At 44.1% G+C, this 25,846-nt stretch overlaps 1 protein-coding gene across 4 annotated transcripts; it reads right to left on the bottom strand.

The window, feature by feature from the left end:
* Positions 1-3,123: 3,123 nt before the first annotated feature.
* LOC112244879 (transmembrane and coiled-coil domains protein 1) lies at positions 3,124-23,221 on the bottom strand. 4 transcript variants are annotated; one of them, XM_024412727.1, is made up of 8 exons: positions 23,119-23,221; positions 20,303-20,477; positions 15,069-15,112; positions 12,520-13,306; positions 8,917-9,342; positions 7,097-7,578; positions 4,494-4,629; positions 3,124-4,397 (listed from the first exon to the last, which is right to left on the bottom strand). In XM_024412727.1, the coding sequence occupies exons 4-8, from the start codon at positions 13,123-13,125 to the stop codon at positions 4,083-4,085; spliced, it is 1,965 nt and encodes a 654-aa protein (XP_024268495.1). In that variant the 5' UTR covers positions 13,126-13,306; positions 15,069-15,112; positions 20,303-20,477; positions 23,119-23,221; the 3' UTR covers positions 3,124-4,082. The 4 variants fall into 4 exon arrangements, with proteins under 4 accessions (XP_024268495.1, XP_024268498.1, XP_024268496.1 ...); XM_024412730.2 differs by having other exon boundaries at positions 12,520-12,788; positions 23,119-23,220; XM_024412728.2 differs by lacking the exon at positions 23,119-23,221 and adding an exon at positions 22,169-22,259.
* Between the last annotated feature and the right edge of the window lie 2,625 nt (positions 23,222-25,846).

Below are 25,846 nucleotides of genomic sequence, written 5' to 3'. Positions count from 1 at the left end.
CCAGACTCCCTCTGTCTACCCAAGGACGTCAGAGGACAAAAATCAGTTAACCACCTAACTGAGGAACTCAATTTAACCTTGCGCAATACCCTAGATGCAGTTGCACCCCTAAAAACATTTCTCATAAGAAACTAGCTCCCTGGTATACAGAAAATACCCAAGCTCTGAAGCAAGCTTCCAGAAAATTGGAACGGAAATGGCACCACACCAACCTGGAAGTCTTCTGACTAGCTTGGAAAGACAGTACCATACAGTATCGAAGAGTCCTTACTGCTGCTCGATCATCCTATTTTTCCAACTTAATTGAGGAAAGTAAGAACAATCCAAAATTCATTTTTGATACTGTCGCAAAGCTGGAATGGTCTGCCTACCCATGTGAGAGACGCAAACTCGGTCTCAACCTTTAAGTCTTTACTGAAGACTTCTCTTCAGTGGGTCATATGATTGAGTGTAGTCTGGCCCAGGAGTGTGAAGGTGAACGGAAAGGCTCTGGAGCAACGAACCGCCCTTGCTGTCTCTGCCTGGCCGGTTCCCCTCTTTCCACTGGGATTCTCTGCCTCTAACCCTATTACAGAGGCTGAGTCACTGGCTTACTGGTGCTCTTTCATGCCGTCTCTAGGAGGGGTGCGTCACTTGAGTGGGTTGAGTCACTGATGTGATCTTCCTGTCTGGGTTGGCACCCCCCCCTTGGGTTGTGCCGTGGCGGAGATCTTTGTGGGCTATACTCGGCCTTGTCTCAGGATGGTAAGTTGGTGGTTGAAGATATCCCTCTAGTGGTGTGGGGACTGTGCTTTGGCAAAGTGGGTGGGGTTATATCCTTCCTGTTTGGCCCTGTCCAGGGGTATCATCGGATGGGGCCAGTGTCTCCTGACCCCTCCTGTCTCAGCCTCCAGTATTTATGCTGGTATTTATCTGGAGTACTTCTCCTGTCCTATCCGGTGTCCTGTGTGAATTTAAGTATGCGCTCTCTAAATCTCTCTTTCTCTCTCTCGGAGGACCTGAGCCCTAGGACCATGCCTCAGGACTACCTGGCATGATGACTCCTTGCTGTCCCCAGTCCACCTGGCCGTGCTGCTGCTCCAGTTTCAACTCTTCTGCCTGTGATTATTATTATTTGACCACGCTGGTCATTTATGAACATTTGAACATCTTGGCCATGTTCTGTTATAATCTCCACCCGGCACAGCCAGAAGAGGACTGGCCACCCCTCATAGCCTGGTTCCTCTCTAGGTTTCTTCCTTGGTTTTGGCCTTTCTAGGGAGTTTTTCCTAGCCACTGTGCTTCTACACCTGCATTGCTTGCTGTTTGGGGTTTTAGGCTGGGTTTCTGTACAGCACTTTGAGATATCAGCTGATGTACGAAGGGCTATATAAATACATTTGATTTGATCGTGGTTAAATTGAATCTCTCATTTTAAATGGGTGATTGTATTGTAAACCTGTCATTTTCATCTTTCAGGATGAAAAACTTAGGAAGGCCGCAAAAAGCATCTGCTTCCAAGGTGGCCCCTGCTAAAAAGCCCAAGTCAAAGAGGACAAAGGGGCAGAGGGGACAGCTGAGGATCAACCCAAAGCACAGAAGACAACCAAGGGTGAAGGGGCAGCCAAGAAGGGTGCAAAGGCCAAAGCTTTCCAGAAGCCTGCAGAGGGTGATGAAGGGGTCACTGCTGCTCCTGGAGCTAAAACCACAGGGAAACGAGGCAAGAAGGCAGCAGCAGTGACTGCACTCCTTTTATCCACTTTGTATGTTTTTAAATAAAGCAGCTTTTTGTACAACTTGTTTGTGGCATTTAAGTGTAGACCGAGCTGCTGTAAAATGTCATCTCCACTTTTCCTGTAGAGAAGTGTTGGTGGTAGCTAGTGGTTTGTAAAGATGTTTAATGATTCACTGATGCAAGTTTATAAATATCTATATTTATTTTTTTTAATAAATAAAAAGCTGTTAAGTTTTGTTTCTTGTTTCTTACACCTGCTTAAATCAGTACCCTCTTCTGCCAGATTAATTGTATCACTAGTACAGTGACGTCCCGGTTCCTGGAAAATATTGATGGCTAAGGTGTTTTCTATACAGTCAGGACTTTGTTCGTCCATCATAGGTTGCTGACCATGGCAGTGAGTGTGCAGATGGTTGAGACCAATCTGAGCCTGGAACACTTCAGCACACTGGACATGACGTCTTGGTACCAGTCTCCTGAGGGACGACCCTGACACTGGTCTTTCACTGTTCTCTCCACCATGGAATTTTTGATGCTGCTGGTTTGTGGTAGCAGTCTTTCTATACAGTTAGAACTAACCATCTCAAAACAAACATTTCCCATAACTATTAAGCTATGGGAAGTTATTCAAAACTAGTCTGTTATGGGTCCGTGCACACAATGGTGCAATGCAACATGTTGTACCACTTCAGTTTGTCCACAAGGGGGAACAAGAACTCATTGAACTTCAGTTTGATATTAAAAGGTACCTGAAGCATTGCTGTCCGCTGGTGCTCCTGGTTCTTTATTCCCTGGAAGTTTAACCACCCCCAAGGAGAATTTAAAAAAATAATTAACCAGACCTCAAGGCCTGGATTTGAAAAAGGATACACGGGAAGAAGCAAAGCAAGTTTTTACTCTGCCCAGAATCTGTCCACGACTTGAGCAATTCATATAGAGTTCAATGAGTTGAATTTGGTCAACAAATATTTGCCAATTATCCATGTGGGGGTTATTTGATCGAATCCAAGTTTCATAATTGTTAGGTTGTGGACGCATGTGGCATTTCTGCAACTGAAAATACTTTATATTGGAGTTATGCCTGTTGTGATACTTAAGGATAACCCATTTTAGCATAGACATTGCCATGGAGGGCTTACACTATTTTAACATAGTCAACTGGGTGGGAATTCTTAAGAGTCAGGAGACATCTGCCATTGAAGGGAATTGAATACTTTAAAATGGAGTGTTTAAACAACGCCATTGAAGCTGTCACAGATGTGGCCTATGACCCAGTCACACTCATCTGCCCTCATTGGCTTGAAAGGTCTAGCCTGCCTTCCATCTTTGAGGACATTGTTAGAGCTCGACTAGCTTGTCAATATAGGCAACATTTGCAACACGTCAAAAAGTTGAGGTTGAAAGGGATGTGTTGACTCAATCCTTTAATTTTAAAACCGCATGTTTATTTGTTTTAAAAAATAAAAAGTTTACATTTCATTGTCACTAATAGAAACAGTACGGAAGCACTGAAAGACTGAGAAGCTTCACAGCTCTTCAAGTATGTTCATTCAGTTTATAGATTAGTTTATAGTCTCAGCAGGGGCGGATCCAACAGGCCAGGCCAAGAGTGCGGGGCTTCAAGCTGAGCATATTCCGACTCAGTCCTGATCCAATCAGGCCCAACGTCGCGTTTAGCTCGTCCAATAGAAACAAGTCAAGAACCCATCACTTGCTTGATCCAGTGATAAATTTGATTTTGTCCACAGCAGTGCACTGTAGCTAGTCACGTCAAACCTCCCAAAAAGAAGAGCTATTTGGTGAAATGGGCAAAGACTGGGGTGATTGAGAAGAGGGGCAGAGGAAGACAAACACGGAAGAGAACATATTGGGAGTAAGAAAAGGGAGAAAGGAGAGGTTTTAGGGTTAAAGAGAGAAAAGGAAGAGAGATTTTGGATGTAGAGAAAAGGAGAAGGGAAAAAGGGTTAAGTCACTAGCCATGTGGATCATCAACATGCCAGCTGTTTACCTTCCCAATCCTGCCACAAGAGAAAGCCCTCAAGCATCTGCATGAATGACTGCAATAACAAGAAGAAAAATTCAATACCACTTGAATCAATTCTAAAAGCAAGAAAACATCTTCCACATGTAAACAATTTCACTGCTTGGAGAGAGCGAGAGAAGTAAGTGTGCAGATCTCCTGGCTCCTCATCCTCCTTTCCGCTAAACCTGCCCTTTGTGCTGGCCTGGTTCCACCACATGCATCAGAGGCAGAGTACGGGTTTGTTAGTTAGTCACCCCCCACCAGGCCTGTCCCTCATTGTTCAGGGAGCCCCGCCCCACCGTCGCCTCCCTTCGTCACTCATTAAGAGAGCCCCACCCCTGTAGGTCAACTAGGGGACAGCAGGAAGCGGTCCAGGTACTGCGAGATGACCTCCCAGTTCCTCCACAGGAAGGCGAGGAGGACGACAAAGAGCAGCGTGGAGAAGGTGCGGCTGCGCGTCTTCATCAGGGGCACCACGCAGTTGGCCACGGTGGAGACGAATACCAGGAGCACGGCCATGACGGCTAGCAGTACGTTGATGAGCTTGCCCAGCAAGGTCCTGGCCGTGGCGTTCTCTAGGCCCTCTAGCTGGACCACCTGCTGCTGTTGTTGCTGCAGCTCCATCTTGGAGATACGCGTCTGGCACACCTCCAGAGCCTCCTACATATGGTGGGGGGGAGAACAAATGGAGTTCACAGGAGCTAAAAATGATGAGGTAAAAAATAATCCTTATTTCAATTGTTGACAAAAACCCACCTGAATGTCTCTAGCTCTCTCATAAGACTGATAGGCGATCTTCTCCTCCATGCTGGCCAGCTCCTGCTTCAGGTTCAGGATCTCATTCTGGTGCAGCTCTGTTAAGTCATTCAGCTGCTCCTCCAAACGCTCACACCTGAACACACACACACACGGTACCGATCAAACACTTCCTTTCATTAACCCCTCCCCACCCTCTGAGGACAAAAATATATTTTAATATTTTTTTACAGCTTTTGCTACATATACATGTATTATTTTTATTTATTATAAAATATGTCATGAAAGGAAGTGTTAGTGGAAATGTTTGCTGGTGCTGAGTGATAAGAGTTCTTTTGAACTGAGAAAGTATACCGGTATTCTAAATTTAGTAACAAGGGGATTTTGCATCTCTTAGCAACTTGAGTAACTGCCGAGTTCAGTGAGTATGTACTCTGCCTTCAGAAAGTATTCATACCCCTTGACTTATTCCACATTTTGTGTTACAGCCTAAATTCAAAATGTATTAAATAGATTGTTCTCATGCATCTATCTATACACAATACCCCATAATGGCAAAGTGAAAACATGTTTAGTTTTTTGCAAATATATTGAAAATTAAATATCTCGATTTACATACGTATTCACACCCCGAAGTCAATACATGTTAGAAGCACCTTTGCCCGCGATTACAGCTGTGAGTCTTTCTGGGTAAGTCTAAGAGCTTTGCACACTTGGATTGTACCATTTTCCCCCATTATTCTTTTCAAAATTCTTCAAGCTCTGTCAAATTGGTTGTTGATCATTGCTAGACAACCATTTTCAGGTTTTGCCATAGATTTTCAAGCAGATTTAAATCCAAACTGTAAAGAACATTCACTGTCTTCTTGGTAAGCAACTCCAGTGTATATATGGCTGATCCAACTTTGATGTAATGTCCTTAAAACAAGTAAAAAATGAGGCTCAGTAGTGTGTGTGGCCTCCACGTGCCTGTATGACCTCCCTACAACGCCTAGGCATGCTCCTGATGAGGTGGCGGATGATCTCCTCCCAGACCTGGACTAAAGCATCCGCCAACTACTGGACAGTCTGTGGTGCAATGTGGTGTTGGTGGATGGAGGGAGACATGATGTCCCAGATGTGCTCAATTGGATTCAGGTCTGGGGAACGGGCGGGCCAGTCCATAGCATCAATGCCTTCCTCTTTCAGGACCTGCTGACACACTCCAGCCACATGAGGTCAAGCATTGTCTTGCATTAGGAGGAACCCAGGGCCAACCGCACCAGCATATGGTCTCACAAGGGGTCTGAGGATCTCATCTCGGTACCTAATGGCAGTCAGGCTACCTCTGGCGAGCACATGGAGGGCTGTGCGGCCCCCCAAAGAAATGCCACCCCACACCATGACTGACCCACCGCCAAACCGGTCATGCTGGAGGATGTTGCAGGCAGCAGAACGTTCTCCAAGGCGTCTCCAGACAGACACGTCTGTCACATGTGCTCAATATGAACCTACTTTCATCTGTGAAGAGCACAGGGTGCCAGTGGAGAATTTGCCAATCTTGGTGTTCTCTGGCAAATGCCAAACGTCCTGCACGGTGTTGGGCTGTAAGCACAACCCCCACATGTGGACGTCGGGCCCTCATACCACCCTCATGGAGTCTGTTTCTGACCGTTTGAGCAGACACATGCACATTTGTGGCCTGCTGGAGGTCATTTTGCAGGGCTCTGGCAGTGCTCCTCCTTGAACAAAGGCGGAAGTAGCGGTCCTGCTGCTGGGTTGTTGCCATCCTACGGCCTCCTCCACGTCTCCTGATGTACTGGCCTGTCTCCTGGTAGCGCCTCCATGCTATGGACACTACGCTGACAGACACAGCAAACCTTCTTGCCACAGCTCGCATTGATGTGCCATCCTGGATGAGCTGCACTACCTGAGCCACTTGTGTGGGTTGTAGACTCCGTCTCATGCTACCACTAGAGTGAAAGCACCGCCAGCATTCAAAAGTGACCAAAACATCAGCCAGGAAGCATAGGAACTGAGAAGTGGTCAGTGGTCACCACCTGCAGAACTACTCCTTTATTGGGGATGTCTTGCTAAATGTCTATAATTTCCACCTGTTGTCTATTCCATTTGAACAACAGCATGTTAAATTTATTGTCAATCAGTGTTGCTTCCTATGTGGACAGTTTGATTTCACAGAAGTGTGATTGACTTGCAGTTACATTGTGTTGTTTAAGTGTTCCCTTTATTTTTTTGAGGAGTATATATATATATATATATATATAAGCACAAGGCTTTATCATTTTTACATTTGAGTCATTTAGCAGACATTCTTTTACAGAGCGACTAACAGCAGCAATTAGGATTAAATGTCTTGCTCAAGGGCACATCAACAGATGTTTCAACAAGTCGGCTCTGGGATGCAAACCCGTGACCTTTCAGTTACTGGCCTTACCCTTTTAACCGCTAGGCTACCTGCCACCCAGGTAGCCTTTTCTACAGAAATGTTTAATCAACTAAAAATGCCTTGAAGGTCGCCCAGTCAATCGACCCGTTGGTAACCACTGGTCTAGTCTATTTAATACCAGTTGCGTTGTCGTTTGTGTGTGGCATGCAGTGGCTACCTGTATCTCTCCTCCTGCAGGGCCTGCATGATCATGGTGTAGTCTCTCTGGTAATGGCTTTTCAGGCTGTCAAACGACTCATCCAGCCGACCTTGGCTGTCCCGGAGCTCCTGGACCTCGTGGAGCAGCGTATCCAAGCCCAAGCTCTGGCCGTGCTCCAGTGTGTTCAAGCCCTTAGAGCTGGGCGGGCCCCCGGGGGCCCCTGTGATGCTGTTGGCCCCAGCCGAGCCGGAGGTGGCACTGGAGCAGTCGTCCTCGCTGCCGTACTTGGGGCTAGAAGCCCCCCCCAGGGTCCTGGACCCCCCAGTCCCCAGAACGTGACCATCTTCCTGGGGCTCGTCCAGGGAGTCCTTCAGGGCAGAGATGTTGTCTGCGCTGCCAAACTTGTTGCGGATGAGGGAGGCGATCTCTCGAGGCTTGGACACCACGGCCCCGGCCGCCGAGTGAGTGGCGTGGGAGAAGCTGGAGAGCCCACCGGTGACCTGTTGGGGGAGATGGGTCAGTTACTAACTAGGGAGGGAGGGGGGACTACGGTGGTAGTGAAAACACGTGGGAGAGAGATACCAGACCTGGGTTCAACTTAGGGATGTGACAAATGGACAATTTTGATTAACGTTTCAACTGCCATTTTCTTTTTACGATTTATCAGAATAAATCTGGTCCTAATGCATGACAGCTGGGCCGGGCAATGAAATTAATACTTCTGCAGTCATATACCCTTAAAGGTGCCTCAGCCACGGCATGTTTGTCTGTAAGGGTACGTTTAAGCTTTTGAAAATGTCGACACAAAAACTCTGGAGATAGTTTCGAAGCACGACTGAACGGGCATTTTACTTGTCTGGAAAGGAATACCACTTAAGTGGTACTAACTACCAGAAGTGTCACTCAAATAATCAAGAACTGACTGCGCGCAACTTTAGGTCTAAAATTTGTTAAATACCTTAACAAAACATTTAGTAGAAAGAAAATTTCTTCGATAGGAATCGACTGGTAAGATTTTTTTTTTTTTAATAAAAGTTTTTAAAAAACAGAGGAGACCGATTAGTTGCCATGCTTCGCAAACGCTTGCATCTTTCTTAGCGAGCGACAGAGAGAGAGGGGAGGGGCAGAGTATAGGCAGGTCGGCCACCAGGCAGAACTGTGCACTAGGCCTATCTGTCGGCAATCAGAAGCTGTACCACGCAATGTACTTCGCAATTTCTTAACTTATAATGTCTCAACTTCAGTAAACCAATGAACAGGCTAGGAATTTCTACATGCAAAGACTGAACACACACACGCATCATTAGTGAAGAGAAAGAGCAGGCGAGCCACCTGCACTTTGATTTTCATATTGTGTGTGGGGGAGGAAATACTTTTTCCATTTGGGATTATTCTTAACGTTAGGGATCCCGATTTAGTTGAAAACATTTCACACCCCTAGTTCAAATACCACTTAATCTTTCAAATACTTTTAGCATTTGATTTAGTCTGCCTGGAGTGACTGATGGGTACGGTTTGCGACTCTTCTATAAGTTATTGCACCAGTCAAGCCCAGCTAAAGTATGAAATTATTTTGAATAATATTTAGGAACCCAGGTCTGAGACATACATATTCTACACACAATCTATTGAATTCTGTTCGAAACTGTGTGCTGCTAATTACTCTGAAAAGGACAGGTGGCTAAAACCAGACAAACTAGATTTTGATGGTGGCGGTGGTAGTACTCACATTAACAGTTGCAGTGGCACACTAGTGGTAGAAATAACACTGGTGAAAAATAAGTGGGATGACCTCATAAGGAAAGTACATGTGATGTTAAAATGTTCATAACGCTAACCTTAGCGCCCACGCCCTTGAGGCCTTGGTGCATGTCTCGGAGCACGTCTTTGGGCTGACGGGGGATACCGTTGTGCTCCACCTCTCTCAGTTTGCGGTGGTAGTGCTCCAGCTTCCTCTGCAGCTGCTGGATGGTCTGGGCCGACTTCTGGTTCTTCTTCTCAAACACCTGTTTGATGCGGGCACTCTGCTGCTTGTCCGCGTTGTTGGCCAGCTTCAGGTACTCGGCCACGTTGTCGTCTCTGGCCGTCTGCTCAATCTTGATCTGCTCTGTGAGCTTGAGGATCTTCTGCTGCAGCTGGGCGATGGCCTGTTTTGTGCGCTGGGGGTCAGGGGTGGTGTCGACCGAGTCCAGCCCGTAACCGTCGGCTCCGCAGGAGAGGGCGTTGGGCGATACGGCCGGGCCGGAACCGTCCAGACAATCCAGCTGACTCAGGTAAGACAGAGTAACGAGGAGGAAGAGAAGATAGGAGAGAAGGATAGATCAGAGACTGTCGTGTAAGATTGAGGAAGAGCATTAAAAGTAGCCAAAATGGAGTGGAAAGTAACTAAGGCAAACATGATCAAATCAACCAACACGATATAATCATAATACAGGGTCTCCAATCAAAAACACATTTTGACCAATGTGTAAAATAATGTTAATTGTGTAGATAATCACCCAAGAAAACCCAGTGATCCAAACCTCATGTCTCTATCATAATCCCTTCAAAAGTTAGTTTTTACCCTTGTAGGATGGTCAGACTTAGGGTGACTAAATGACAACCCATTTTTTATATCACACACACAACCGTTCAAAAGTTTGGGGTCACTTAGAAATGTCCTTGTTTTTGAAAGGAAAAATTAGCTTTTGTCCATCAAAATAACATCAAATTGATCAGAAATACAGTGTAGACATTGTTAATGTTGTGAATGACAATTGTAGCTGGAAACAGCGGATTTTTAATGGAATATCTAAATAGGCGTACAGAAGCCCATTATCTGCAACCATCACTCCTGTGTTCCAATAGCACGTTGTGTTAGCCAATCCAAGTTTATCATTTTAAAAGGCTATTTAATCATTAGAAAACCCTTATTCAATTATGTTAGCACAGCTGAAAACTGTTGTTCTGCTTAAATAAGCAATAAAACTGGCCTTCTTTAGACTAGACTCCCTTCACAAAACAGCAAAAACTGGCTCTAACCAGAATATAACGAGTCGGAGGACCTGGTGCACAACTGAGCAAGAGGACAAGTACATTAGTGTGCCTAGTTCGAGAAACAGCTGCCTCCCAAGTCCTCAACTGGGAGCATCATTAAATAGTACCCGTAAAAACACCAGTCTCAACGTCAACAGTGAAGAGGCGACTCCGGGATGCTGGCCTCCTAGGCAAAATGGTTTTCTAATGATCAATTAGCCTTTTAAAATGATAAACTTGGATTAGCTAACACAACGTGCCATTGGAACACAGGAGTGATGGTTGCTGATAATGGACCTCTGTAGATATTCCATAAAATAAAAATCAGTTTCCAGCTACAATAGTCATTTACAACATTAACAATGTCTACACTGCATTTCTGATCAATTTGATGTTTTTTCAATTTTGTCCATTTTAAAATCACAAGGACATTTCTGCGTGACCCCAAACTTTTAAACCGTAGGGTATATCTCTATCGGTCAGCTAGGCTGGATTCTGTGAAAGGAAGACCGTAGCCTTAATTCTGACAGGCTCACTTTCCCATTGAACTAGTCGTCATTCTCGAATCCGCAGGACATAAAACAAGAGGTCAGATGGATATCGATTGAGACATGAAATATACGCTTTTCATATTAAGTCGAAATTCCTCTTTCGAAGATTTCTCATAAAAACAAGCATTGCTCGGTGAAATGGCAATGGATTACTGAGCATGTTCCAAGCTTTTTATTGTCAAAGCCTTTTACATTTAATGACATTTGTGAAATGCTCCTTTTGTGACCCGCGTGAACAACTGACGACAACGACAAAATTGTAAACCCTCAAAAGTTATGAGATGCCTGCACCGCTATATCAACAGAGCTCTGTGCTTATTATCGGATATATTAAGATACAAAACCTGACCTTTTTGGACATAACGTTAATGACACATTAGAGAAAGAACCCACTGAACGATTCAGAACACGAATAATCAGATGTCTTGGCAAAATGTGTTTTATAACATAAGGAAGCTTTGGGTTTGTGGTAGATTTTGCCTATTATAACATACAGAAGTGACATTTCCCCCCTCTGGGCAGTGGCTGGACACCCTACATAATGTTACCTCAGACTGACTTACCACAAAGGAGCATGTTAATAATTTGTAAAAACAGCCAAGTCGTACCTTCCATAAATAATCTCCAGAGGAATCCATGTCTATATACTGAGCAGTAATCCATCAGACAGGGATGCCATACACAGTGTGTGTGTGTGTGGGTGTGTGTGTGTAACTTCCCTACTCACAGTAAATGTGGTGTCTTAACTGAATAAGCTAAAGCTTTATTCTCAAACAAAAAAAATTAAAAGTTATGTTCTCAAATCTATTTTCTACACAGAGGAGGTGGGATTCTAGAATGTCGGTGCTGGAGATCGGACCATAAATCATTCATTCTGGCCTGTTCTGGGGGGTTGGGCCAGGCGGAGGCCACTAACTACAGTGGAGTTGCACTCCCATCCCACCTTCCATCACTGTCAGTTCAGACAGCTTATGTAACAGACAGCCAGTGGGGGTGGACAGGACTTTTGCTTTCTCAAAGACCGACAGACTGTGTCGCTCAACTACAGACACATCCAGATGCTACTGTAGCTAGCCACGAGCCTGTTAGCTGCTCATGTAACACGAGTTAATTACAGTTCACACAGTAGGTCTGCTGTTGGTGGAACAGACTGCTTGGTGGTGTCATCAAGCATTGTGAGGTGACTGCTAGGGTTATGCACTGTGCATGATGGGTATACCTCAGACACAATGATGGGCTAGTTGTACTAGTTGTCTAGGAGTTCAACACTCCCAACAGTGTGAAGGATTTAGAAATGCACTGTCCTGCTACTAAGTCAGTCAGTATTAATTCATTGGCAAAATATTGTTAAATATTGTTAATACAGTGTACTCAATTTCTATGGATTTGAGCAATTCCAGTGAGGACCAGTCTACATCTAAAATGTTGGAGGACAGTGTCAGAGATGTCAGGGAACCATCCGCTTTTCAGCTTGTTTTGGCCTGCAAGTCAAGCCTTCGCTGGCTGACCTGAAGTACTCTTGGAGACAGCCACAGCTAAATATAGAAAGGCTTAGAGCACATAGTGACCAACACACACACACACACACTGACCTGCCAGTAATGACAGTTCCTTTCACTCCTTCATCCAAGAACATCCAGAGGAAGGCAAGTCAGTTAGCCCAATATGATCAATTTCATTTCACAGTAAATCATCATGAATTTCTGACCTTCCAATACTGCGCTTCCATTTAGATATGCGTTTTCTCTAGCAGCAGCTGCTTGTTTATTACATGTTTTGTTTTAAATATAGGTGAAAAGCTTGCAGTGGCCAGTCTGCACCAGTGGGTAGGTTTTACAGGGGACCAACCCCTGCAGGGCTCTAGTTTCAACTCACCCTGTCAGGCTCCTCAGTGGAGTGGTACCCGGAAGTGAGCAGCATGTCGGCCAGGGCGGGGCTGGTGGGCGTGTCCGTGGTGGAGGAGGAGCGCGGGCGGCCAGCCTGCAGCAGCATAACCTCCTGGGTACTCCTCCGGTGGATCTGGGGGCTGCCTTTCTGGGGGGGGTCCCCGGTCCCCCCCGCCTTAGTGCGGCGGCTCTGCAGACTGGTCCCTCGCTTCATTATGGGGGGCGCGCCACGGATTTGCTGCAGAACGCGGCTCAGAGCTGCAGGGGGAGCGGAGGAAGTAGTGTGGGGGTCAGAGTCCGGACCGGGTGCCGAGTGGGCATCCCCAACCTCTGGCCCCCCACCGTCAGGGGGCTCAAGGGCGGGGCCACCTGAGGAGGAGGCGGCGGCGTCGTGCGGGGAGACGGACGAGCGTCGGCGCTGCGGCTGGAAAAGCTGCTTCAGGCCGTGGCCAAGCGCGCCCATGTTCTCCAGTGCATTGTGGGTGATTTTGGACAGACCGTGCTCCGACTCAGATGCCCTTCGGCCCACCTCCTGCTCCGCCCGACCTCCCGCATCCGGCTCCTCAGGACTCTGCTCACTACTAGCCTGATCCATCAAGGGGCGCCAGGCTGATGCTCAGCCACAGGGTTAACTCTGGGGGTGCGGGGGTCTAGCTACGCCCCAACACCACACCCCCTTTGAGAGGCAGCTTCAAAAGTCGGGAAGTAAGGAGTATGGCGCTCACTCACTCAGGCCCTGTGCGCGTGCATGCGGATTGGCTCAAAGACATGCTTGTCTAACACAAAAAGGAAAATAAAATGGATTATGACATGCAACAGTGAGTGGATGGGACAAAAGAAAGCACCAGAATTAAAACAATGATTACAAAAAGCAGCAGAGTTTGAACTCGTGTCAGCTTTGAGACATTGAGGCTTGAGTTAAGTTGACTCGATATAGATATATATTTGTATGTTCAAATATTCTTTTTTATTACAATATTACACTGAACAAAAATATAAAAACGCAGCATGTAAAGTTTTGGTTCCATGTTTCATGAGCTGAAATATAAGATCCCAGAAATGTTCCATATGCACAAAAAGCTTCTCTCAAATTGTGTGCACAAATTAGTTTACGTCCCTGTTAGTGAGCATTTCTCCTTTGACAAGACAATCCATCCACCTGACAGATTTGGCATATCAAGAAGCTGATTAAACAGGATGATCATTACACCGGTGCACCTTGTGCTGGGACAATAAAAGCCCACTCAAAACCGTGCAGTTGTCACAATACAATGCCACAGATGTCTCAAGTTGAGGCAGCGTGCAATTAGCATGCTGACTGCAGGAATGTCCAGCAGAGCGGTCACCAGAGAAGGCAATGTTAATTTCTCTACCATAAGCCGCCTCCTGCCAAATTCTCTCAAAATTACGTTGTAGGTCCAACCAGCCTCACAACCACACGTGTATGGCCTCGTGTGGGCGAGCAGTTTGCTGATGTCAACGTTGTGAAAAGACTGCCCCATGGTGGCTGTGGGGTTATGGTATGGGCAGGAATAAGCTATGGACAACGAACACAATTACATTTTAAATCAATGCCAATTTGAATGCACAAAGACACCATGACGAGATCCTGAGGTGCCCAGCATCTGTATTCCCAGTCATGTGAAATCCATAGAGTCGGGTCTAATGAATAGATTTAAATTGACTGATTACCTTACACGAACTGTAACTAAAATCTTTGAAATTGTTGCATTTATATTTTTGTTCAGTATGGTAAATCCATATGAGCCAAACCACAACGTCTGTGATGTCCAAACCCACTTATAAAACAACTCTACTAAAGAAAGCAGTCTTCTACAGCAATGACGGGTGTCGTGCTAAACAAAATACTTTCCAAAAACAATTTCTGAAATGCTGGGGTTTTATTGTACAGTTTCCATAGATAGTGGCACTTTAGTGTGTCATATTGCAAACACAATTTTAGAGGAAGAAAGCATGTCACAAGACCTGGGTTAACTAGCCTAATCTGACTGTGGTTTCCTTGTCAGAGGTTAACAAACACTGCCTTAATTTGTTATTTACTTAAGACAGTCGTTTGTAGTCTAATATAAGATACACAGCATTTCAGAAACTATTTCTTTACTAAAATGGGTGCCAAAAAAACATCCTTTGAAGATTTCGAATGAGTTTAAAGTAATAGTATGAAAAAGATGAGTAATAATAAACAAAATATAAATTAATATAATGGAATCTTCTGGTGGTTTCTTATCTGGCTGAGGCACCCAGAGTTGCGCCATGATATCCCTGTAGAGAGCCTGGACCTCAAAGACCAGATCAAGCATGGAGCCGTGAGCGGAGATGGCTAAGGCTAAATCCACATCGTCTGAGAGTTGAGCTCGAGGAAAGGACTTTATATAAAGACTTATTTTACTTAGCACAGCATAGAAAGGGGGAAGAGATATGGAAGAAGAGAGCGCGAGGGAAAAGGAGAGAGCAAGAAGAAACAGGTGGCAAGAAAGAGGAAGGGAAAAAAGAAAGAGCCAGGGAGATAGATCTTACCCTCCGTCCAGCTTCTCCTCTTCCGGCTTACAGCTCAGGGTTGGCTGCGGAGGAAGAAGTCAACATCAGAGGGAAATCACTATCAAAATGGAACCAATGACGAGATACAAATAAATGACGCTGGCAACGGCGGCACACGGACCCGTGCTCAAATCAGCCGTGTACAAACTGCACAGAATCAACCAGACCTGTATAAATCACACTTTGAGGGGCTTCAGGGACTCCTCCTAGAATACATTTTGAGAAGTCCTCATCTTAACAGCAAATATCTCCACTGCCCTGTGCACACTCAAAATATGAGACCATGACGTGAAGGTGTGTGGAACACCTCACAGTGATGACTCCATACAGATTACTCAGGAGTAGAGGTCGACCGATTAATCGGAATGGCCGATTAATTAGGGCCGATTTCAAGCTGTCACAATCGGAAATCTGTATTTTTGGGCACCGATTTGCAATTTTTTCTTAATGTAACTAGGCAAGTCAGTTAAGAACACATTCTTATTTTCAATGACGGCCTAGGAACGGTGGGTTAACTGCCTTGTTCAGGGGCAGAACGACAGATTTTCACCTTGTCGGCCCGGGGGATCCAATCTTGCAACCTTACAGTTAACTAGTCCAACGCAATAACGACCTGCCTCTCTCTCGTTGCACTCCACAAGGAGACTGCCTGTTACGCGAATGCAGTAAGCCAAGGTAAGTTGTTAGCTAGCATTAAACTTATCTTATAAAAAAAACAATCACTAGTTAACTACACATGGTTGATGATATTACTAGATATTATCTAGTGTGTCCTGCGTTGCATATAATCTGACTGTGCATACAAGTATCTAAGTATCTGACTAAGAGGTGGTAGGCAGAAGCAGGCGCGTAAACATTCATTCAAACAGCACTTTCGTGCGTTTTGCCAGCAGCTCTTCGTTGTTCGTCAAGCATTGCGCTGTTTATGACTTCAAGCCTATCAACTCCCGAGATGAGGCTGGTGTAACAGAAGTGAAATGTAACAGAAGTGAAATACAGTGCCTTGCGAAAGTATTCTGTCTCCTTGAACTTTGCGACCTTTTGCCACATTTCAGGCTTCAAACAAAGATATAAAACTGTATTTTTTTGTGAAGAATCAACAACAAGTGGGACACAATCATGAAGTGGAACGACATTTATTGGATATTTCAAACTTTTTTAACAAATCAAAAACTGAAAAATTGGGCGTGCAAAATTATTCAGCCCCTTTACTTTCAGTGCAGCAAACTCTCTCCAGAAGTTCAGTGAGGATCTCTGAATGATCAAATGTTGACCTAAATGACTAATGATGATAAATACAATCCACCTGTGTGTAATCAAGTCTCCGTATAAATGCACCTGCACTGTGATAGTCTCAGAGGTCAGTTAAAAGCGCAGAGAGCATCATGAAGAACAAGGAACACACCAGGCAGGTCCGAGATACTGTTGTGAAGAAGTTTAAAGCCGGATTTGGATACAAAAAGATTTCCCAAGCTTTAAACATCCCAAGGAGCACTGTGCAAGCGATAATATTGAAATGGAAGGAGTATCAGACCACTGCAAATCTACCAAGACCTGGCCGTCCCTCTAAACTTTCAGCTCATACACGGAGAAGACTGATCAGAGATGCAGCCAAGAGGCCCATGATCACTCTGGATGAACTGCAGAGATCTACAGCTGAGGTGGGAGACTCTGTCCATAGGACAACAATCAGTCGTATATTGCACAAATCTGGCCTTTATGGAAGAGTGGCAAGAAGAAAGCCATTTCATAAAGATATCCATAAAAAGTGTTGTTTAAAGTTTGCCACAAGCCACCTGGGAGACACACCAAACATGTGGAAGAATGTGCTCTGGTCAGATGAAACCAAAATTGAACTATTTTGGCAACAATGCAAAACGTTATGTTTGGCGTAAAAGCAACACAGCTCATCACCCTGAACACACCATCCCCACTGTCAAACATGGTGGTGGCAGCATCATGGTTTGGGCCTGCTTTTCTTCAGCAGGGACAGGGAAGATGGTTAAAATTGATGGGAAGATGGATGGAGCCAAATACAGGACCATTCTGGAAGAAAACCTGATGGAGTCTGCAAAAGACCTGAGACTGGGACGGAGATTTGTCTTCCAACAAGAGAAAACATAAAGCAAAATCTACAATGGAATGGTTCAAAAATAAACATATCCAGGTGTTAGAATGGCCAAGTCAAAGTCCAGACCTGAATCCAATCGAGAATCTGTGGAAAGAACTGAAAACTGCTGTTCACAAATGCTCTCCATCTAACCTCACTGAGCTCAAGCTGTTTTGCAAGGAGGAATGGGGAAAAATTTCAGTCTCTCGATGTGCAAAACTGATAGAGACATACCCCAAGCGACTTACAGCTGTAATCGCAGCAAAAGGTGGCACTACAAAGTATTAACTTAAGGGGGCTGAATAATTTTGCAGGCCCAATTTTTCAGTTTTTGATTTGTTAAAAAAGTTTGAAATATCCAATAAATGTCGTTCCACTTCATGATTGTGTCCCACTTGTTGTTGATTCTTCACAAAAAAATACAGTTTTATATCTTTGTTTGAAGCCTGAAATGTGGCAAAAGGTCAAAGTTCAAGGGGGCCGAATACTTTAGCAAGGCACTGTAGCTAGTTAGCGCGCGCTAATAGCATTTCAAACGTCACTCGCTCTGAGCCTTTTAGTAGTTGTTCCCCTTGCTCTGCATGGGTAACGCTGCTTCGATGGTGGCTGTTGTCGTTGTGTCCCTGGTTCGAGCCCAGGGAGGAGTGAGGAGAGGGACCGAAACTATACTGTTACACTGGAAATACTAAAGTGCATATAAGAACATCCAATAGTCAAAGGTTAATTATAGAGGGAAATAGTCCTATAATTCCTATAATAACTACAACCTAAAACTTCTTACCTGGGAATATTGAAGACTCATGTTAAAAGGAACCACCAGCTTTCATATGTTCTCATGTTCTGAGCAAGGAACTGAAACGTTAGCTTTCTTACATAGCACATATTGCACTTTTACTTTCTTCTCCAACACTTTGTTTTTGCATTATTTAAACCAAATTGAACATGTTTCATTATTTACTTGAGGCGAAATTGATTTTATTGATGTATTATATTAAGTTAAAATAAGTGTTCAAAGCTTGAGAGACACTGACCAGCAGAGCTCCTTTTGTGCAGTGAGCAAAGAACCTGCTTTTGAGTCAAAGCCTTCATCCCAAATGGAACCAAATCCCCCTACATAGTACACTACTTTTGATGGGCTCTGGTCAAAAAGTAGTGCACTATATATGGGACAGGGTGCCGCTTCGGACAGAGTGAGTGCCTGTCAGTGGAACCCACCAACCACACCAGTCGCCCAATCCGCCAAAACTAAAGGAAGAGGAAAAGGGAAAGAATTCAGTCACCACCAGTTTACTGGCACCAGCAGGACACGAATCCTCCCACACAACTCCCTACCCACTCGCAAATTATGATACATCACCAGAATTTCCCCTCACATCAGCAGATTGGAAGACGCAGAAAGAAACTGCCTGCAAAGCGCAACGGCCAAATACAGCATAGAAAAACACACTACGAATGACAGAGTGAAAGTATCCCAAATGGATAGGATTGAGAGATTGTTTCGTTTGACTAAGTCCCTTCCTCATAGCTAGAACACTAAGCCTGTAACATTAACCCAACACTGAGGTAACACTGAGGTAACACTATGGCTAATCTCGCCCAGAAGCGCTGCACTTAGCCGTAACTAACACTTGATCTCACCAAATAGGCTAAAGTAGATGTCAACAACAGGCATATCTGCATACTCCTCATCTATCAGTGGAAATCCCCTAACGCTCTTACCCGTTCCCCTCCTCATTTCACCCCATGTTTAACTTATTGCAAGCGAGACTGAAAGGTCCGGCTATATATAGGCCCATTTGCAGGCCTGAATTCACTGAGGGGACGCAGTGGTTAACAAGTGAGCAGGTAGGCTACACACAAACGAAACAAAAGCACACACAGTGACATGCATGTTCCACAGAGTGATTAGGGAGTCTAATGGCATTATGAATGCATTATTAAATAGACAGGAGTGACTCCAAGACTAGGCACAGCTATTGTACGTCACTGTCAACAAGCAGGCACCCCAAACCATCTTATGGATAAAACACCCTCTGCCACAATCAGGCTCATAGGCTAATGGAAGTATGGAACACAAGACCTAATGCTGTAATATCAGACTACCTACTGCCACAGATTTAGTCCAAAATGCACATCCACTGCTGCAGTTTCAAACATCCATTTTATTTATCTAGGAAAGTCAGTTAAGGACAAATTCTTATTTACAATGACAGCCTAGGAACAGTGGTTTAATTGCCTTGTTCACGGGCAGAACGACAGATTTTGACCTTGTCGGCTCGGGGATTCGATCTGGAAACCTTTCGGTTACTGGCCCAACGCTCTAACCACTAGGCTACCTGCCGCCCCGATCTACAAGTACATGGACAAGTGTACTAACAGACATTCACACAGTGAAGCACACCATGACACCCCCAGTCTCTTTTCCTCCTTTAGGGTGCTACATTATCTCTGTCTGAAGTGAGTCAGCAAACACTCTCCTATCACTGGGAAGATCTCAATTGCATCCTCCCTCCTTCTCAAAACCCATTGGATGAGAAAGCCAGAGGGCACTTCCCTCTGACCTTCTCCTCCAATGGGTTTTGAGAATGAGATGAGGAGAGGACGCGAGGAGTATGCAATTGAGATCACCCCCCTCTTTCCCTCTGCCGCCTCATGCACTGCAGCCTTCCAAGGTCACACCAGCATGTGTGTAATATGTGTGTCTCTCTATAGTCTATACTGCATGTGCCTACATGGAGAAGATATTTCATGCAAATGTATCTACCACATTTGCAACCATATCTGTACTTGTGTCCATTCACTGTAACTGTCTACTTTCACATGGCATCTACAGCAGGGCCCTTTGTCCAGGAGGACAATGTCTTAATGAGCTGTGTCTGCCTGCATCCATCTTCTCATCTATTTTTACCACTGTTCATCTACCAAAAGCTATTCTTCATTCTGATGAAAGCCAACATGGCTGTAACATTAATGCCACAACTATTTCAGGCTCCATTTTTTAAAGCTCAAAAGCGGCCTTCTTTTTCACAAAAATTGCTCTCGGAAAGGTGCAATTGGCAATTAGTCTAGGATCCCTTTAGTTTGGCTTTACTGGGAAGCATACCTTGAGTTCCGGTCATCAGCAGGCCTATTGGGATTTCACTGCATAGAAAAAGCCTAGGTATTCCAAGGAAATATCCAAAACCCACTTCCTTTGAACACTCTTTCAAAGTACAAGAGCTGGGATGTTCTTTCCTCTTCGGTCAACAGTTTCCACTGATGTTTCGGGATGTCACATGCTGAAAATGAAAGAGGGCAGAAATATGTCAGGGCAGGTTTTCAAACATCTTTACCATTAACCCAATTGAGTCCCACCATATCGCTGGTGCGTTTTGGACTTCTAAACATTGTGTTTGAGCTTCTGGTTTGTACAATTGAATTGGTCTATTTCTTCTGCATCCGTAGATTCCATTAGTCTGTGTGCTTAGTGGGGGCTGAGCTAGAGCGGTGTTTGTGAGACAAGGGCGTAGAGTCCAAAGAGCTCTTCTACATAGAAGATAATTGGAAATCCCAGGACAGAGTCTATAATAAGCTCACAGTTTCTGTCAAACTCCACACAATTAATTCTGTACTTACAGCATTCATCATGGTTTTTGCTTTGGTGGACCTTATTTTATTGACAATGCACCGGTCTTATGACAAATTGTTGTGTTCTACTTGTAATCCTGGTTGTCCTATAAAGAAAATGGTTGTAAACAAAATTGTATTTGTGAAGCTAATGTAAGGGCTGAACATGCAGACAAAAGAAAGTCAGATATATGCTTTTTGCTGGGATCTCAGGACTGATAGGGTTAAGATCATGGTTCATCCATGGCCTACAAATTTACTTAAATATGATCATAATGCTTTTGAGAAACTCCCTAGAGTTCAATTACACATTTCATAACTGTGGTTAAGTATCAAAAGTAAAAGTATAAATTATATATATTATATTAAAGCAAACCAGATGGCACCATTTTCTTGTATTGTTAATTTACAGAAAGCCATGGGCACACTCCAACATTCAGACATAATTTACAAACGAAGCATGTGTGTTTAGTGAGTCCGCCAGATCAGAGGCAGTAGGGATGACCAGGGATGTTCGGTTGACAAGTGCGTGAATTTGACTGTTTTCCTGTCATGCTAAGCATTCAAAATGTAACGACTACTTATGGGTGTCAAGGAAAATGTATGGAGTGAAAAGGTAAATATTTTCTTAAGGAATGTAGTGAAGTAAAAGTAGTCAAAAATATAAATAGTAAAGTAAAGTGCAGATAACCCCCCAAAAAAAACTTAAGTAGTACTTTCAAGTATTTTTACTTAAGTACTTTACACCACTGGACTTAATAGAGTACATTCTCCAGATCCAATTTGCTATTGCACTGCATATGCTTCTGTCTAGTCCAGTGGGCTGTCATAAACACTAAGACAAAACAGGTGCACAGACACTGGCCTGGGATAGGCAAACCAATGCCAACATCTTCAAGGGATGTGATGGGCCTACCTGTCAACGCAAGGCACTAGAATAGCTAGGCCTAATACAATCCTGGCTAAATCGTGTGAGATTAGTTCAACTGCCACAATCAGTCGGCTACCTAGATAGCTAACTTTGCCTCCACTGAGTAGCTTATTTCTGTGAGCTTGCTATTTCTTAGCTAACTGACTGAGATCGATTTTCCAATCAATGAAATAATAGTTGTGTGGGGGTTGTTTTTACAATAGGAGACATTAGCTAGTTGACTACCGAGCTAAACGCAGAGCTGTTAGCGCAATTAATCCGATAAACGTAATCAAACAGATAGCCGTTGATAAATGTGTTTGCTGCAAGATATGTGGAGGTGTTCACGCCCAAAACCGGCCTGTGCGTAATTAGCTAGAGATAAAACACCTAGCTAATTACAATCACACTTCAATCTAACGGCAAGGTATTGCTAAGCAAATGACTACATACCTTAACTACCGAGATTATAAAGTGGAAAAGAACAATTATCCCATCCCATTTCAGAATAGAAAATGACAGCCGCGCAAACGTCACCGTCAGTGGCCAAACACTACCGCCAGCATCATCAATATGAGCATGCTATGAGCATTTAGCTAGCTATTAGCATAGGTGTGGATTGTTTTTTTATCGAGGCTAGCTAATGTTACATCCACTATCGTGGACAGGCCTAATTAAAATGCTAACCCGGCAATAGACAAAACATGAAAAAGATGGTTTGCTTTCAGACACACTTTTGTTGTTGCGTATGGCTAATGATCTCACAGACAGCCTGAAAACATCCACCCACCCGGTGTTTTGTAGGATGTAATGACATAGCTAGCTAACGTTAGCTAGCAGGTTTGTGACCGTGGATTTCCACCGCAGCACGTTACATAGGCTGAGTGGCGTCCATGCTACTCCCTCCCTGACACACACCACACTGAATAACAAGTTACACCTATTTACTAACTTAGCCAATATTAATAGCAAACGTTAGCTAGTTTAATTCAATGACAATGTAGCTAGCGCGCATATGTTTATTGGAAATGTGTGATAGGGCATGGTTGATCATATATGAATGCTGACACACCCCAACACAAACCGTAGTCAGCTCATGCCCAAACAGTAACGACACATTAAAGTAAATCACTTGCACCCACAACTAGCTAACGCTTATCTAGTAAGATAGCTAACGTTACTCCCAACCAACCTGTTCTAACGGTGGCTAGATAGGTTTAGCGATAGCCAGCTAAATCGAGCTAGCCAGCCTGCTACTACACAGCTAGCTTAGCTAACACAAGTTGATAAACAATACACCTCTTTCGAGAATATACAACTACAAAATGAGCAATTCTATACTCGACATTGATATTACAGTTCTCCAATCAAACTATATTGTGTATTTATATATTACAACTTACATGGGCGCTGAGAGGATTGTGTTGATGAACGTTCATTTCTCCCGATGGAACACTCCCACGATGACGTCATAGAGCGTTTTCAACGTAGGTGGTGATAGGGCCACTCATCTGACATTTATTTTGATACGGAGAAGACAAACCGTCTGGTAAAATACTTCAATATTATAATGTAAAAGGTTAAAATCTATATATATATGTATGGGCTCTGGAGCGGCACAGCGGTCTAAGGCAATGTACTACAGTCCCTGGTTCGAATCCAGGCTGTGTCACATCCGGCCTTGATTGGGAGTCTCATAGGACAGCTCATAATTGGCCCAGCGTCGTCCGGGTTTGTCCAGGGTAGGCAGTCTGAAGGCCGCCTTCATTGCAAATAAGAATTTGTTCTTAACTGCCTTGCCTAGTTAAATAAACGTTAAATAAATCAAATGTAAAAAACATGTAGGAAGGGATAAGGAGAAAGTGACTGGTAGTAGGATTAATAATAATATTAATATATAGCAGTGTAAACAGGGCTGAAAAGTGACTGGTAACAGGAATATATAAATACTATGGTAATATACTAATGGTATTTTTTATTTTTTTCCACCTTTATTTAACCAGGTAGGCTAGTTGAGAACAAGCTTTCATTTGCAATTGCGACCTGGCCAAGATAAAGCATAGCAGTGTGAACAGACAACAACACAGAGTTACACATGGAGTAAACAATAAACAATAAACAAGTCAATAAGATAGTAGAAAGAAAATCATCTATATACACTGTGTGCAAAAGGCATGAGGAGGTAGGCAATAAATAGGCATGAGGAGTGAATAATTACAATTTAGCAGATTAACACTGGAGTGATAAATGATCAGATACCGATGGACTATGTACAGCTGCAGCGATCGGTTAGCTGCTCAGATAGCAGATGTTTAAAGTTGGTGAGGGAGATAAAAGTCTCAAACTTCAGAGATTTTTGCAATTCGTTCCAGTCGCAGGCAGCAGAGAACTGGAAGGAAAGGCGGCCAAATGAGGTTTTGGCTTTAGGGATGATCAGTGAGATACACCTGCTGGAGCGCGTGCTATGGGTGGGTGTTGCCATCGTGACCAGTGAACTGAGATAAGGCGATGCTTTACCTAGCATAGACTTGTAGATGACCTGGAGCCAGTGGGTCAGGTGACGAACATGTAATATATAATATATACACTGCATTCAGAAAGCATTCAGACCCCTTGACTTTTTCCAAAAATGTTTGTTACAGCCTTATTCTAAAATCGTATTTTTCCCGTTGATCAATCTAAACACAATACCCCATAATGAAGAAGCAAGAACAGGTTTGTAGACATTTTTGCAAATTTATATGAAATATGACGTTTACATAAATATTCAGACCTGCGTTGTTTTGACTGTGTGCTTAGGGTCATTGTCCTGTTGGAAGGTGAACCTTCGCCCCACTCTTAAAGTCCTGAGTGCTCCAGAGCAGATTTTCATCAAGGATCACTCTGTACTTTGCTCCATTTATCTTTCCCTGTCGCTGAAAAACATCCCCACAGCATGATGCTGCCACCACCATGCTCCACTGTAGGGATGGTGCCAGGTTTCCTCCAGAAGTGACGCTTGTCAGTCCAAAGAGTTCAATCTTGGTTTCATCATCATTTATCATGTTTCTCATTGTCTGGGAGTTATTTAGGTGCCTTTTGGCAAACTCCAAGTGGGCTGTCATGTGCCTTTTACTGAGGAGTGACTTCCGTCTGTCCACTCTACTATAAAGGCCTCAATGGTGGAGTGCTGCAGAGATGATTGTCCTTCTGGAAGGTTCTCCCATCTCCAGAGGAACTCTGGACCTCTGTCAGAGTGACCATCGGGTTCTTGGTCACCTCCCTGACCAAGGCCCTTCTCCCCCGAATGCTCAGTTTGGCCGGGAAGCCAGCACTAGGAAGAATCTTGGTGGTTCCAAACTGCTTCCATTTAAGAATGATGGAGGTCACTGGGTTCTTGGGGACCTTCAATGCTGCAGGAATTTTGTGGTACCCTTCCCCAGATCTGTGCCTTGACACAATCCTGTCTTGGAGCTCTACAAACAATTCCTTTGACCTCATGGCTTGGTTTTACGTCTGACATGCACTGTCAACTGTGGGAGCTTATATAGACAATTGTCGTTGAAATTACCACCAGGGACACCTGAAGTCAATCTTAAATTAATCATTCTTTATTATCAGCAAGCTGGAGAGGTTCCAACAAACTTAATGCACCAAGTAGTACACATCTGTCAGGATCTCCGCCGGGGCAGTCCCATTAGTTCTCTTATATACTGCTTCAACAGACAAGTTATATTTGCATGATTTAGCTTATTCATTATTCATAATTTGGTTTATGTATGTGACCGACCAATACCTCATGAGGCTTCTTCTCTCCAAGCTGAGACCTTTGAAACTGAGACACCATTTTCAGTTCTCAAAACAATGCTCTGGGCGTACTGCCAAATTGCTTATACTGATAGTGAGGATTCCTCCCAAGCACGATCAACCAGTCACATGCATGAACTCAGTCTAATTGGTTATTAGAAAAGCACAAACATAAAATGTTCCTTCACACAGGTGTGTGCCTTTCCAAATCATGCCCAATCATTTGAATTTACCACAGGTGGACTCCAATCAAGTTGTAAAAACATCTCAAGGATGATAAATGGAAACAGGATGCACCTGAGCTCAATTTTGAGTCTCATAGCAAAGGGTCTGAAAACTTGTAAA

The sequence above is a fragment of the Oncorhynchus tshawytscha genome, linkage group LG02 (assembly GCF_018296145.1).
Source record: "Oncorhynchus tshawytscha isolate Ot180627B linkage group LG02, Otsh_v2.0, whole genome shotgun sequence".
Classification (NCBI taxonomy): domain Eukaryota; kingdom Metazoa; phylum Chordata; class Actinopteri; order Salmoniformes; family Salmonidae; genus Oncorhynchus; species Oncorhynchus tshawytscha.
Note: the sequence above shows the minus strand (reverse complement) of the source record. Positions and strands in the feature narration are given on the sequence as shown.

What these genes read in the sequence shown, in the direction of transcription:
- LOC112244879 (XM_024412727.1), bottom strand. Translation starts at nt 13,125, where the DNA reads ATGGATCAGGCTAGTAGTGAGCAGAGTCCTGAGGAGCCGGATGCGGGA. An exon ending in CCACTGAGGAGCCTGACAGG is followed by an intron (nt 9,343 to 12,519) that starts GTGAGTTGAAAC and finishes TACCTGAGTCAG; the next exon opens with CTGGATTGTCTGGACGGTTC. An exon ending in CTGCAGGAGGAGAGATACAG is followed by an intron (nt 4,630 to 7,096) that starts GTAGCCACTGCA and finishes GTGTGTGTTCAG; the next exon opens with GTGTGAGCGTTTGGAGGAGC.